Below are 15,647 nucleotides of genomic sequence, written 5' to 3'. Positions count from 1 at the left end.
AAAAATATTCATTTTCTTATCAACAGTTATATTAGAATATTCATCTTACCAAGTTTTAATTACAGCAGTTAAAAAAATCTATCGCTTTTTAAATTATTCTGAGTTATGCAAAATCCCCATGCTTCTTTTTCTTTACTGCAAGAATTTCACTGGCACCAAGTAACACTTCAAATTTTTTCAAAGTATATCACTTCCCAGGTTAAGGCTCATTGGAACACACTTAGTAAAAGGTCTTCTGAACAAAAACAATACATCTTAACTCAAAAGAAACTTTCAAATTAGTTTATATTTTGTAGTGACCTATGAAATTAACATTCACTATCACATTCAGTGTTCTCAAAAAAAAGTTTTACTCTTAACAAAATAATATACATAAACCAAAGATCACACACTGTTCCGTCATTGTCCCCCAAAGTAGAAACAAATGTGGAGTGTATTCTGTTTCTCAGCCCCTCACCATAGTCCATAATCATTTGTCAGCTCCTCTTACACTGGGCAGCAACCTTCAGCAAAAATACTAGAACAAGTCTCTAAAAAAAACCAAAATGTATAAAGAATTGATTCCCCATGTTCAAAGCTCCTCCATTCTTGTTTTAAAATAAAAAGTGGATTTTTAATGTTCTCGAATCCCAAACAACAACTTCTGGCAAACCTCCGACAAAAATTCATGTATCCATCTTCATTTCCAAGAGCATTCAAAAGCAACTGAGAGTTCCTTCACATTCTTCTCCATTACAAGGCAGTCTCTCCTCTAATTGATGAAATTTGCACCTAATGGGAAATCTTCCTTTGAAAGGAGTCTCCTCATTCAAAAGCTTCTTAAGTCAAGTTCCTGAGCGGAGAAGTTTGGATATCAGATTCACAAGTTTCTGCCGGAAATTCAGTTTGTCTCCAATTCTCCTCAACTGAATGGCACACTCAACTTCAGGATCTGAAAAGGAAAGCAAAATATCAAAGTTACACTGATATTGCAAACTGCAACCAGCAAGAGTTAATATGCCCATTCCAAGGACAAGTTGAGTATTTATGCCATAAAGCATTATCTTAACTTCATATACACTTGTTTTCTGAATGTAAAGAAAGAAAAGCAACTTATACACACACGACATACACTAACATATAGTGACTCATAAACAACAGAAATAATTAAACAAAAATAAAGACATTTAACTTGTGATTTTTTTTTTTTTTGAGCATCCTGGATGAAGTAATGTTATCTTACTTTCAAATATAGACATTTATGTCATACACCACAAAGAGTGAGTGAGTTTCACAGCCTTAGGTGATCTCATCCTTTTCTTTCTCACTTAAGATTGGCTAGGGAAAGAAAAGTTAAATTCTTTTATGCTATTTTCAAGTACAACTCATTTTGTAAATGGCAATAATTCATAGTTCAGATTGTGCCCTCATATAATTATTTAAACAACTCTTTCAAGTTTTCTCATGAAAGACTCATAACAGCTTATTCTAAAATTAAGTCCATATTTTCTAAAATAACTTAACATTTTAAAACAAGTTCTTCCCACTCTGTACCAATCCACTGCCTCTATGGAAATGAGTGAAGCAAAAAACAAATAATGTTTAGTTCACATGTTTACTATTGTTTAAGATTAAGATACTGTAATAAACTGAATATAAGGTGAAAGTAATATTTATAATCTAATTTCTAAGTAAACTTTTAAAGTAAGTGAAATCAACACCAAACCAATACGGACCATAATTACGATTTTCTTGGATAGTTCAAAAAGCAATTCAGCTTCTTTTTGGTACATTTCAATATCATGCTCATGATCACTAAAAACCATTATGACTACAAATTAAAAACTGATTTACTTTGTAAACAGTCCCTGCAAATTCCCTATTTAGGCTCAAAATAACCAAATTCTCTTTTTACAAGAGCTGGGTATTTAGTTAGAAATACTAACACAATGCTAAAAAAACAATTATCATTCAGCCTATCGTTTTGAAAGACCTGAATTGTAACAAAAAATTATCTCTTTCATCAAAAAAAAAGGGCACCTAGTTGTTTCCTTAATCTTTTTATTACATCTATAAATGTATCAATTAAAAACATAACTGTGTGGTGATGGATGTTAACTAAAGTTATTACAGTAATGTCACAATTGATACATATATCAAATCATTATGCTGTTCACCTAAAACTAAGACAGTGTTATACCTCACTTACATCTCAATTTTTTTGTCTTACCATCTAATCAAGTTTAAGAGGGACCTTTTCACTGTCCCTTATTAAGGGGGGCCAAGTTGGATGGTGAAGTTTATGCAATTCTTGCAACACAGCCAGAACTCTTGGACATCACAAAAGATGGACAAAGCTTCTTCCCTCCGAAGCAGGAGCCAGAGAGCAGCCTTGTGCCAACTTAGCCACGGCCACACTGGCTATGCACCACTTCCTTTGCACGCCCCAGAGGCTCCATAAAATTAAGTGTAAAAGGGGCCCAATACCGTCTGATGCAACAGCAGTGTGACCCACACGGATTTCCAGCCCACGGTCTTACTTCTTTGCTACTGCTCCTTAGCAGATGTCTGCCTTATTTGATAAGATTTACAAAAGCGGGGAGGAGGAGAGCTGACCTGAAGTTACTTAATGGGGCTACATGGATGGGGAAGGGCGGAGTAAGGGATGGATTAAACAACACTGGACCATCTCCTGTTTTTCTCTATGGCATTTCTGTGACTGATACCGACTGTTAAAATGTTATGCTTTTAACGAAGAAGCCAGGCCTTCCAGGCTTCTGACGTCGTTGGTCCTTTCGGGGCTTCCTTAGCCCTCCATCCGTCCTTTGCAGAACTGTGATGGCATCAAGCGTTATTGTTGGTGCTGGGGCTGGGGACAGCGGTCAGACACACAGAAGGGTCCTCAAAAGGTGCTGGACCCCGGAGGAAAAGGGCCTGTCTCCGGAAGCGCTGAGCGCCAGCGGCGCCCCCGGGCCGTGACAATGACTTTCTCCGCGTGGCCCCGGGGAGGGCGAGCGCGGACGGAAGGCAGGCGAAGGAGAGGAGGCTTTCGGCCGCCGCTCAAACGCAGCAGCATCCCCATCGCAAGGCTCACCCCTTCCGTCGCCATCCCCACCGCCCCGGGTTAAATCCGCGAATAGCGTCCCGGGAGGCGCCCCTAAAGCACGTGCCAGGGCGCGGGTCCCGCCGGGCTCTTAGGCCCCGGGGCGACGGGCTGCCCCTGCCCAGACCGAGACCGCGACCCAGACCCCCTTCCCGGCCAGGATCTCCGCGGTCCCCAGCTCTCCCTACCTGCCGGGACCCGCGTGGGGCTCGGCTGGGCGCTCCTACGAGCCCTCCTTCCAGGCATCTCTGCAGACGGCCGTCGGCAGACCGGGGCAACTCAGCGATGCAACCCGAGCACCTCGGGTCTGCAGGACGCGGGCTGCGAGCGGGGAGAAATGGCCGGAGACGACGGTCCGCACAGAGCAGGAAAAAACTGAACCGGCGCCTGCAAGAAGCTCGCAGCTCTGCGATCTCTGCAGCGCGCGCTCGGGTCGTATGGGGACTTCCCGGTGACGTAGCGAAACCCACAGCGGGCCCCGCCCCGGCCCCGCCCCGGCCCCGCCCCGCCCTGGGCCCGCAACGCCCCGGCCCCGCCCCCGGCCCCGCCCCCGGCTCGGGCCCGGCGCCGCCCCCGGCCCCGCCCCCGGCCCCGCCCCCGGCTCGGGCCCGGCGCCGCCGGGGCGGGGACCCAGGCGGCGTGGGGCGAGCCGGGCTCCGCGCGGGAGGGCGGCCTGACCCGGCCCCGCAACTACTTCCTGGACCGAGGACTTGGCCGCAGGCGTGGCTGGGTCTCTGAGCTGCGAGCCGGGAAGGGTTGTCCTCGCGAACGGCTGGAGATGGGGAGGCCTGGAGCGTCATCCCTATCATAAACGGGCAGTCGGAGACTCTCGTAAACAAACCCCTGAAGGGTTCGGGAAAGGACAGTATTCAAACTCGAGGAGTACGGGACGTTTTCAGGGGAAAATGAGAACACTTAATTACAGTAGAGAAGCTGCCGGAAGCTTAAATGAAACTGAAACTGGTTGGGAAGCTCACTGCCAACTAAAAGCCTGGAGCAAGAGAGGAAAGCCTGTTTGGGTTTGGAAAATGCGTTGAGGGGGTGGGGGGAAGGAAAGCGGGTGAAGGGAAGTAGCTGTTCTCTGCCGCCGGGTGAGGACAGTGGTTTTAAAAGCAGAGTGTATTCCCTCCGGGTCGGCCTCATACCTCCTTCCAGACGCTTTAATAAAACAACACCAAAAAATAGTAGGTCATCCTGTAGACAGCTTTCAAAAGCTCCCCCGGGGGGGGGAGAAATGAGGCATTTGGGAATGCGTATTTGCCCGATGTTTGGCTGGCCCGGGAATAATTCCATTATTATAAAGAGAAGCAGTCACTCGTACTAGAGAACAGATCCTGAGAATTTGGCTCTGAGGGCTTCCGAAGACACTTTCTCATCCTGTCCTCGGAACAACCCGACCAAGCGGACATTCTCACCATTGTGGCTACTTTCCGGGTGCGAAAACTGAAGGTTTATAAAGATGAAGTGAGCTGAGCTCACACAGGCCGCGAGCAGAGGAGGGAGGGGGTCTGAACCCAGGCAGCACCATCCCGAGCAGGACGTCTTACCCGCATCTGCGGCCTTCCCAGGAATCACAGTTTCTTAGAAAATAAGTGTTCTTTATGTATGTGCGTGCGTGCAAGTCGCTTCAGTCGTGTCCGACTCTGCGACCCCATGGACTGTAGCCCACCAAGATCCTCTGTCCAGTCCATGGAATTCTCCAGGCAAGAAAACTGGAGTGGGTTGCCATGCCCTCCTCCAGAGGATCTTCCTGCCCCAGGGATCCAACCTGTGTCTCCTGTAGCTCCGCATTGCAGGCAGATTCTTTACGGCTGAGCCACCGGGGAAGCCCTTCTATATATATATATATCTTTTATTATCTATATAATGCAGAGGTTGCAAATTGGTTGCTTAGAGCTGCGTGACTCCCTAGAAGTTTTCGGTTTGGTTCACAGTACTGGTCTTGTGAAAATTCAAATTAGTTACCAGCATTTAAAAATTGAGAGATTGCATTAAAAGCTCAGATTTCTGGCAGCCTTTGGGAAATCATTAACTCTTGACAACCCAGGATTCTTTGTGCGAAAGTGCAGGAGCGGGCTAGGAGAGGGTGCAGTGACAGCCCTCAGAGAGACGGCAGGTGGGAGTTCTCACGCTGGGCACACCCCCTTGCTGTTTGTTTTTCTCATTTACATTATCTGGCCCCAGTAGGCATGTGAGCTTGTTTATTTACCTTGAGTCACTCAATCAACAAAAACCTGCAGGTATTTATTTGTCACTGGGTCCTGCTGAAATATAGACAATGCCGTGGAAGCATGGAACAAAACTTACTCGATTTTCAGCAGCTTAGTTTTGCCTGTGCTAAACACACAGGGCTAAGAGTGGGCAAAATTCAAGAGTTTGCACCACAGGATACAGGAAACCCAGCAAGCCCAGCAGAGATTCTGCCTGGAAAGTCTTGAACGCATGTCCCAAAACCACTCTCAAGGCTCATTTTGATTGACTTACTACTTCAGGAATACCATTAGCTTCCTGCTTGGATAAATGAGTAAACTTCGCATCAAACTAAGCACCGTGAAATGCAATCTGTACATTTCCACAAAAGAAAAACAAATCATACCTTGTTTACCTGCAAACAGTGTGTCCTCTTGACCTCTGAGATTATCATCATAAAAGATCGTTGACCACGTGACCCATGCTAGATACAAACTTTAGGCAAATTGTGGCTTTTAGGGAATTGCAAATTTAACTCCCGGGAAGGAAAAGGGAAGAGGGGGAGGTGGGATTCAGAGATGGGTCAAGTCAGCCATTTATGGAGGACTTGTTAAGATTTTGTTTTTGAACCAGTGAAGTTGCTCAGTCGTGTCTGACTCTTTGCGATCCCATGGACAGTAGCCTACCAGGCTCCTCCATCCATAGAATTTTCCAGGGAAGAGTACTGGAGTGGGTTGCCATTCCTTTCTCCAGGGGATCTTCCCGACCTAGGGATCACTCTCTGGGATTGCAGGCAGCTGCTTTACCATCTAAGCCATCAGGGAATTAATGGTCCATAAACTTTTTCAGATTTAACGTTCTATTAAGAGAAGCAAAAGCTGAGTGTGAAAGGGCTTTCTTAACTATTTTGACCCAGAGAATGACAAAATAATAATTTATCATGAAGCATTAGAATCCCCTATTATGTTTTCTTAAAAAGGACTGGTAAAGACAATTTTTAAAACTATTACCCTGTTTTAGTTTTCATGGACAAGTTTCCAAAATGACAGTGAAAACCTGGCCGTGACTGTGTTGCCACTTAGAGTGTTAATTTTTTTTTCTAAAAAAAAAAAACACAACACCCCAAAATAGCGAACATGATTACTAATAAAATAGTCATTCATCTGTGTCATGCAGAAAATAAGACTAGACGGGCAACGAAGATATGAGAGATGAATGAGGGGGAATTTAAAGGAAGCCTGGGACAAAATGGATTGTAGGCTTGAGCCTGTTTATTCTGATAAAAGGGGACTTTTTTCCCCCCTGTATAGCGTGTTTGTTAGCAAGAAATCAGCCTGATGATCATCGGAGATGCCTTTCCCGAGTAATTGACGCCTTTCCTCTTAATCAATAGAGATTGATTTCCATCTCTATTTTAAGGCAGACACTGTGCTCCTTCTGGGGAGACAGTGCCTCCTACCCCCATGGAACCTACCTCTGAGAGAGACAAGTGCCACACAAATTCAGTGTGCATATGAATCACCTATCTTGTTCAAATGCATACCTGACTGTGGAGATTCTGCATCTTAAACTCTGGTCATGCAGATCCTCCAGGTATTTGGATATCATCAGCAAGTCTGGAGGATGATGCAGGAAAATACATGGGCAGGTGCCAAAGAGGTGCATCAGGGATAGGCCAGGGAAATTATGGCAGATTGTGGGCCTCCTGGGGGGCGGTGCAATTAAGCAGAAAGGGCATCTCCATAGAGACCAAGACACAAATAGGAGTTGGCCAAGCAAGGAGACCAAAGGGAAGAAATATGCTCCATGCAGAGACTGAGAGCAGTGGAGGGGGTGGGGGTGGGGGGAGAAGCCACCTGAGGAGTTTGCACATCTTTGCAGGGACAATGGGGGCACCATGGAAGGTTTTAAGCACGTGAGATATGTGATCCAATTCTAGAAAGTTCACTCTGGCTGCAGCGTGACTCTATTAATCCAGGTAACACCAGAGACAGTGTGACTGGTCAAGATGGGTGCTTAGTCACTCAGACGACCCCATGGACTGTAGCCTCCTCTAGGCTCCTCTGTCCATGGGATTCTCCAGGCAAGAAAACTGGAGTGGGCTATCATTCCCTTCTCCAGGGGATCTTCCCGACCCAAGGATCGAACCCAGGTTTCCTGCATTGCAGGCAGATTCTTTACCGTCTGAGCCACCAGGGAAGCCGCCAATCAAGATAGACATTATGGTAATTCTTATACAAGATGGTAATGTCAGTAAAGACAGTCCCTTCTTTCCACCCTGTCTTTACTGAAATTCCCACATATCCTGACTAGGATAGGACCGAGGGCTATTAGAGCAAGGCTTGGAATTTGTCAGCATAAATGCAATTGATGTTTTCACCTATGTTCTATGTTCCTAGAGCTGCCATAGTGGTGCACCCCCAACTGAGCTGCTTAAAACAATCGAAATGTATTTCCTTGCAGTTCTGGAGGCTGGAAGTCTGAAGTCCAATTTGGTGTCGGCAGAGTGAAGCTCTCTGAAGCCTCTATGGGAGCTCTCCTTCCTCACCTCTTCTAACTGATTGCAAGCGTCCTCGGGGATACTTACCTGCAGGCGTATCACCCCCATCTCTGCTTCTCTCTTTACACGAACTTCTCGCCTGTGTCTCTGTGTCCAAATTCCCCTCTCCTTATACAAACATCAGTCACTGGATTACGGCTCACCCTAAATCTAGCAGGACTTCATTTTACATTGGCAAAGTCCCTATTTCCAAAGGAAGCCACATTCAGAGGTTGGAGGGGGAGGGGGAAACGGGGGATGAGGACTTCAGCATGTCTGTTTGAGAGACACAGCTTAAGCCCTGACACCTCCTTTTATCAACTGCCTTAAAAAAAAAATTCTGCATATACATTTCTTTCATCCAATTTGCACGTTGACAAACCAAAAGGAGCTTAGTAATCGTGGCAATGAATTTGAAGCAGCTTGAAATAAAGGTCAAAAGCAGTATAGATAAATAAAAAGACTTCAGAGGGAATAAGTTTAAAACATCTGTCAGCTACAGAAAGCACGTGTACCGGAGCATGCAGTCTTAGTTGAAAATGGTGGTGTGACAGCCCACCCCCCATCCACCCCCCACCTCTGGGCTCCCCACTCACAAAGCCAAACACCATTTCAAGGAAGGCTTTGATGGAATTTGAAAGTTAATATGATCCCTATTAGTGCAACTTATAAGCACATTATAAAATGCCAAAAGCAAATGCTTTTTTTAATTTCCCATTTTCTTCATTTTATTCTCCTTTGTTTATTAATTCTTTTCTGATGCACCCCCCCTCCATGATCACAGATAATGATCATCAAGCTTTTTTTAACCTGTAAAAATGGCAGTGGGACAGTCCAACAAGTCTCAGGAGAATGACGGAAATAAGTCAGGATGACCTGTGTATTCTCTAACTGAATTACTGATTTTCAACAACTAAATAAATCCAACTAGCTTGGAGCATTTCATTGAAGAAGCTATTACTAAATGCTGTCTAAGTTCATTAGAACCCATAATATCTTATGATAAACAAAAATGATCTTTCGGTTGTCACTGAGTAGCTAGTAGGAAGGTAATTCAGTCTTGTGTAAGAGTTAAAAAGCAGTGATTGTCTGAGTGTAATCTGTGCAAATACAACCACAGAATCAACTGATGACCTTATTTAAAATGCAGACCTGCCTGACTTCAGGCTAGTGAATCACAGTCTTTAGGACCCTAGCCTGGAAATACACGTTTTAGCAAACCTCTCAGATAATGTTTGTACACTGATGGAGAGGATGAAAAGGCACTTGAGAAATGATTTGCTGTTGTTCTTGTTTAGTCGCTAAGTGTCCGACTCTTTTGCAACCCCTTGGATTGCAGCTTGCCAGGCTCCTCTGTTCATGGGATTTCCCAGACAAGAATACTGGTGTGGGTTGTCATTTCCTTCTCCAGAGGGTCTTCCCGACTCCAGGGATCAAGCCCGGGTCTCCTGCATTGGCAGGTGGATTCTTTACCACTGAGCCACCAGGGAAGCCCTGAGCAATGATGCTTGACATCAAACAGCTTACACTCTAGTGAAAATAAAATAAATATGAATTAGCAGTGAGTAACTGAAAGTGGATTATAACTTATTGTGCAATTATGTGACACATGAAAATATTTTTACCGTATAGTAACAGCTAAGTAAAAATTATTTGTGTTTTGTATACTTTTCTGTTTGAGTGTTACAGTTCACAATTTAAACAATCTAGGTAGGGAAAGGGAAAAAAAACAGACCTCTTAATTGCCATCAGAAGGCAAAAGAAACCTGGATATCCAGAATCAGTAGGTTTAGCAAAAAAGGATTAAAAACAATAATACAATCCAAAAGAAAAATGCTTTTATATTTATAGGTTATTTCATTGAACTATATAAAATGGGTATCAATAAATGTATTTACTCCAGAAAAAAAAATAAAATAAAATAAAAACAATAATACATAGACAACTGACCCAGAGCTCATACCTTGTGAATGGGGCGGAGGCAGAGCTGAAATGCACAGTGATTAGGATCCAGAAGAGGCAAAACAAAGACGTTGGCGGGACTTCCCGGACGTCCAGGAGCTGAGACTCTGCCTTCTAATGCAGGCGGCAGGGTTTGATCTCTGATTGGGATCTAAGGTCCCACATGCCACAGGGTGTGGTCAAAATTTTTAAAAATAGAGACACAATTGATAACAGGAGGGCAATAGGGAACTAGAAGGTGTACTGAGCATCCGGAAGCTCTGAGCATTACTGGTGCAAGCGGAATTGTTATCCAGCTGTGTGGCTAATCAGCAGTTGCTTCCTCTAGTAGGGAATACATTTTCACACCACAGAGACTTGGAAATGGAGGGAGGCTGAGCTCTCAATTGCCCTCATTTGTGCCTAACCTAAACTAAAGCACCCACGATCAGTGGCACTTACAGAGCTGCCAGCCTTGGATTCCCCTGAGTGGGGCTCTCCTGGCCTTCCTCCTCAAGCTCTCCCAGTTTGCTTCCTGCTTCTGAGCCTTTGCCCGTGCCCTTTACCGAGCCTAGAATGCTTTCTCCCTATCTGTCCTGTCTAGAGCCTTCTGGCTATTCAAGTCTCAGAACAGAGGCTTTATTCTCAGGAAGCACTCCTCATCGTCCTGTCTAAAATCGCACATCCCTATCCTCCAGGGGACCAGCTAGCAGGAAATCAGTTGTGTCTACTTGACTGGCTTGTTACATCGTCTACTTCCCGGTTTTGCTTCCCTGGTGGCTCAGCTGGTATAGAATCCGCCCGCAATGCCGGAGACCTGGGATCGATCCCTGGGTTGGGAAGATCCCCTGGAGAAGGGAAAGGCTACCCACTCCAGTATTCTGGCCTGGAGAGTTCCATGGACTATACAGTCCATGGGGTTGCAAAGAGTCGGACATGACGGAGCAACTTTCACTTTCACTTCCCCCTTTGCAGTCAAACTCCACCTGAGCTCAGACCTTACAGGCTTGTTCTCCACTGTCCACCAGTCCCTGGACCCCTGGGGCAGAGCAGTTGAGGACACCAAAGCTGAAGGAAGGGAAGGTGGTTGCCTAAATTCCCAGCACTAAGAAGTAAGCAAGTAGCCTCTGCAATCCAAACCTTCTTACTCTACACCTCATTCATCACAGTCATTGTTTGATAGTAATAATTTTTTTAAAAGTTAGACCATAATTAGAAGAGATCACACATACTAGGCTTTTAAATTCTGCCTCTCTCTCATTTTTTTTCTATAGAAATATTTATCTTTAACAACAAACCTGGCGGTCCAGTGATTAGGACTCTGCATTTCCACTGCAGGGGGCATGGGTTTGATACCTGGTCGGGGAACTAAGACCCTGCAAGCCACACAGAATGGCCAAAAAAAACCCCAAATGATAAACCTCCATATTGAAAAGTTTGGAAGCACAGAGGGGGACGCTGGAGGGAGCACCCTTGGGAATTAGCGCTGCCCCAAGCATCCTGCGGGTGCCGGTCTTTCTCTCGGCCTTCCCAGGTTCCCTGCGCTGCTCCGTTTCTTGGAAGAGGCCATGCAAGCCCCCTGACTCCCTCCTGTCCCCCAGCTCGGTCTCCAGCATTCCCGCAGACCATTCTCTGAGATTTCCCCCCACACCACCCACAGTGCAAACTTCAGTGTGAAACTTCCCCACATCCACCAGCACGTTCTCACACTTGAAATTTGTACGGTTCAGAAGTGAGGTCTTGGGACTTCCCTGGTGGTCCCGAGGCTGTGGTCCCGAGGCTCAGCCCCCGGTTTCCACTGTAAGGGGCCTGGGTTCAATCCGTGGTGGGGGATTAGGACCCCACATGCCAGGCAGCTTGGCCAAAAATAAATAAATACGGTTTAAAAAATAAATAAAGGAGAATAACAAATGATTTTTTTTTAAGTGAACTCTTAGAACACCCACTCAACCTCCAGGTTTGGAACGTCCACACGGAGCACCATCCCCACCCCAAGACGCCCCCCAGGAGACCCCACCCTCCAGCCCTCCTTCGCAGCCAATCTGCAGGAAGTCCGCCTGAACGCGGGATGCTCTGTTATCTCTGCTTCCGGGCCAGCCCCTCGCCAGGGCCGCAGGGCTCCTCCCCACCTCCCCTCCACAACCCGCTCCTCTTTCATCTGTTCACACTGCAGCCAGTCTGACTGTTTTTGATGCTAATTTTTGCTCGTCTCTTCTTAGAAACCTTTCTATCCATTGCCCACACTGCCACCAGAGTGCTCAGATTTTTATTGTTCAAAGATAGAATTCCTGCTCTGCTCTAAAGGCTTTTGGGGGTCTCCAGTTGCCCCTAGAGTCAAATAAAATCTGAAAAAACACCTGCCAGAGCCAAAGGAAAAAAATCGAGTGAGCATTTGTGCATTTGTTCTTTTTCTTTCCTTCAAGATTTACCTGTTTGTTTGGGCTGCACCGGATCTCCACTGCTGCAGGGCGGGCGTCCTCTAGTTGCAGTAAGCGGGGCTACACTTCCTTGCGGTGCGTGAAGCTCGGCCTCCAGAGCGCCGGATCAGTAGCTGCAGGGCATAGGCTTGGTTGCCCCAGGGCATGTGGGATATTTCCCCACCAGGGAGAGAACCCAGGTCCCCTGCATGGGCAGGTGGATTCTTCGCCACTAGACTGCCAGGGAAGCCCCTGCCCATTTGTTCTTATTCCCAGATAGGAGAGGGGTGTGTGGGGGAACAGTGCCCAGGAGGAGATGCCACCCGGAGCTGTCCACGTGGGGAAGAGGACAGATGGGAGTGTGTGCGTGTGTGCGTGTGCGCGCGCGCCGGGTGGGGGGCGGGGGTGGAGGGAGGGAGAAGGAGATGGAGACGCGGCCAGAGTGAAACCAGGAGCCCCCACCACCCTGACGTTCTTAGCAGGACCAAAAGGGGGAAAGAAGGGCCACCAGAAATTTTATTAGAGCTCTCAGGTGAGATAGGACATCAGTGTTCTAAAATTGCAATGCCTTCCAATAGCCCAACACTCACCACAGAGGAAATATGTTTCCAAAATAGCACCCATGTATAATGCAAAGAAATTATTATAAATGCACTCCCCAAGGCATATACAAAACCCAGATGAAGAATCCTGCTTGTGTCCTGAAGGATGTGAAGGAAGAATTACTCCTAGCTGAGAAGTCTGCCCAATGTTTCCATGAATGTGATACAATTCCAGTTAAAGTACCAGGGAGATTCCCATGAGGAAAGCAACAAATTAAGAACTAGCCCTTCCATTTATCATAAAGAGAAATGGTTGAACAGAGCAAAGAGTTAATGATACAGGCCTCAAAACAGGTGAGAATAAACTATATGTTGGAAGTGGTATTTCAATTCAGTGGAAACAAGGTAGATAACTCTATAAGGAGTTTTAAGAGACTTCCCTCCTGGTCCACTGGTTAAGAATTCAATGCAAGGGACACGGGTTCGATCCCTGGTTGGGGAACTAACTAAGCTCCTACATGCCAGGGGCAGATAGTGCACAATGACACTGTCAGCAATGTCAGGAGACCTCAGCTTCTGAAGAACAAAGGCTGAATTCAGAACAAGGTCTGATCCAAGGTGTGCAGCGGCAGTGGCAGAAGCCCCACGGCCTTTCGTCAGATCCCTCTCTCTTTTCTAATAAGTATAGATTCTTCTGTCAGAAACATTCACTTTATTTATTTGGCTGCATCGAATCTTAGTTTTGGCTCTCAGGCTCTTCTTGTGGCAAGCTTGATTCTCTCTACTTGAGGCCCGAGGGTTCTTTTGCCCTGCGGCACGTGGAATGTTACTTCCCTGACCAGGATCGAACCCACATCCCATGCGTTCGAAGGATTCTTAACCACTGGACCATCAGCGCAGTACCCTCTTGTTTTTGAGTGTGTGGAGGGACGTATCTGATTCCAGCATACCTCTTCCCCTAAACCCTGCCATCTGCTAGGTATGATGCAAGGCCCAGGAAAGACTGGAGGAAAAACCTGGAGAGAAAGTTTATGGCTCCCCTGGAAGTCACATATCCAACCTTTCAAGCTCACCTTTGCTGAAGCCCAAGTGCTAATTATTCCATCCTCCCAAACTAGAGTGCTCCAAACCACCATCCGCAGTTGATTTCTCGCCTGTCCTTTATCCCCCCTATTCAAGCTGTCATCAGTCCTAGCCCATCTTTCTTCCAGGTGACCTTTGGGTTGCCAACAGAGCATGTGATTTCAGTCTAACTGTATCGTAAAAGTCTCCCAGTGGAGCTGCCGCTTGCTTTTGGTCTGCCTGTAAAACGCCAGTTCCTTGACATTCATTCATTCCTTTGCCGAAGAATTTGTCGATATCTCTCCACTGTCCATGCAAACAGGTCTGTACCCCACATTTTTTGGCTCACTGGTATAACAGGTCGCTGATTGTCCTACGGATCCCCTCCAACAGAACCGTGCACACATCTGGGGCATGACCCCCACCCCTCATTGCGACCTTTCCCCCAGACTAGCTGCTTGCATTACCCAGAGCCGATCTTCGTCCTCATCTTCATCAAAACCCCCAGGGGATAGTTTTAAATCTGTCAAATTTAGGGCGGTCATTGAAATGCTAGAATAATTAGCTGCATCTTCTTGAACAATAGCAAGAGTCCTGACGCAATGATCTAAGTCTAAAAGAATTACCCTGTATGCACAGTCGGGTTAGCGGAGGAGTTTTGTATAAAATTCTCTTACGCCTTTTTTCTTTTTTTGTCTACCACCTTCCCTATTTACTTAAATGTATATTTAAACAAGCTCCTTCACTTCTCTAAGCTGAGGTTTCTTATTTGGGGAAGAGAGAATAATACTGCTAGGTACCCTACAGGGCTTTTTTTTTTTTAGTATAAAGTTGAATCGTTGTTTAGTCACTAAGTCATGATTGATTCTTTTTCCATCCCATGGACTGTAGCCCACCAGGCTCCTCCAACCATGGAATTTCCCAGGCAAGAATACTGGAATGGGTTGCCATTTCCTTCTTCAGGGGATCTTCCCGACCCGGGGATGAAACGCAAGGCTCTTGCACTGTTCCGTGGATTCTTTACCACTGAGCCACCTGGGAAGCCCACAGAATTGAATAATACAGGCAAACAGCTACCTCAGTGGATGTCACATCCGAAAGACTCAGGAAAACTGAGTCTTCTCCATCCGTCTCCCCCGACCAGCATTCCCAGAAAGAGACGGGCAGGGCAGGAAAGTGCCAGCTCCTCCACCCTGAAGGTCCCGGTTCACGTGGGCACGTGCCTCACCCCAAACACAGAAGCCCGCCTGGAAACACTCACAGCTGCTGCTGGCTAAGTTGATAACAGGCCAAAACCCCACCCAGCATCAGGCGGTTAGAAATAGGACCGTTCTGCTGAGCTCTTCAGAGAAAGGAAAATGGTAACAGGCAGAGAAAGGAAACCAAAAGAAAAAGAGGAAATGAATCACTTTCTGAGCTTCAGACCTCAACAAACACAGATCGGGCTGGTGAATGAGGGCGGAAGGTGGGGGAAGCGGTCAGTTCGTGGGCAGGTGACTTTTTTTTAATCTGTCTCTTGGGAAACATGCAAGAGCAAATATCCAAATTTCTGTGACTAAATAAAATTCTGGCGGGAAAGGAGCGTGGGATCGGAAACCAAGAGTCTCGCCGGCTCCTTTGCAGGCCTCCAGGACTCTAGGAGGGGACGCGGAGGGAGCCCCGGGCTCAGCGTCTGACCCTGCCGGAGCGGGTCCCGCGGGGGGCCTGGGAGCCTCAGCAGCCCCCGCGCAGATTCTGTCGGTTTTCCCATCGTCGCTCAGGCATCGGCTTTGGCTCCTGAGTGTAGAAAGAGTTCCAGGTTTGAGAGTCAGAAATCCACTCTGCCACTTAAAACCTAACGTCTTCTTAGGCAGAGGACTTTCCTGGGTTCCAGA

General features: G+C 46.5%; 1 protein-coding gene across 1 annotated transcript; it reads right to left on the bottom strand.

Moving 5' to 3' along the window:
• Positions 1-824: 824 nt before the first annotated feature.
• On the bottom strand, positions 825-3,328 carry PMAIP1 (phorbol-12-myristate-13-acetate-induced protein 1). Its single transcript, XM_052660585.1, has 2 exons — positions 3,271-3,328; positions 825-931 (listed from the first exon to the last, which is right to left on the bottom strand). Exons 1-2 carry the CDS (start codon positions 3,326-3,328, stop codon positions 825-827), a joined length of 165 nt encoding a protein of 54 aa, XP_052516545.1.
• Between the last annotated feature and the right edge of the window lie 12,319 nt (positions 3,329-15,647).

This window comes from Budorcas taxicolor, chromosome 22, assembly GCF_023091745.1.
Source record: "Budorcas taxicolor isolate Tak-1 chromosome 22, Takin1.1, whole genome shotgun sequence".
Taxonomy (NCBI): Eukaryota; Metazoa; Chordata; class Mammalia; order Artiodactyla; family Bovidae; genus Budorcas; species Budorcas taxicolor.
The sequence above is the reverse complement of the archived record's forward strand: the minus strand, read 5'-3'. Positions and strand labels throughout refer to the sequence as shown.

What these genes read in the sequence shown, in the direction of transcription:
- PMAIP1 (XM_052660585.1), bottom strand. Translation starts at nt 3,328, where the DNA reads ATGCCTGGAAGGAGGGCTCGTAGGAGCGCCCAGCCGAGCCCCACGCGG. An exon ending in CCCCACGCGGGTCCCGGCAG is followed by an intron (nt 932 to 3,270) that starts GTAGGGAGAGCT and finishes TTTCCTTTTCAG; the next exon opens with ATCCTGAAGTTGAGTGTGCC.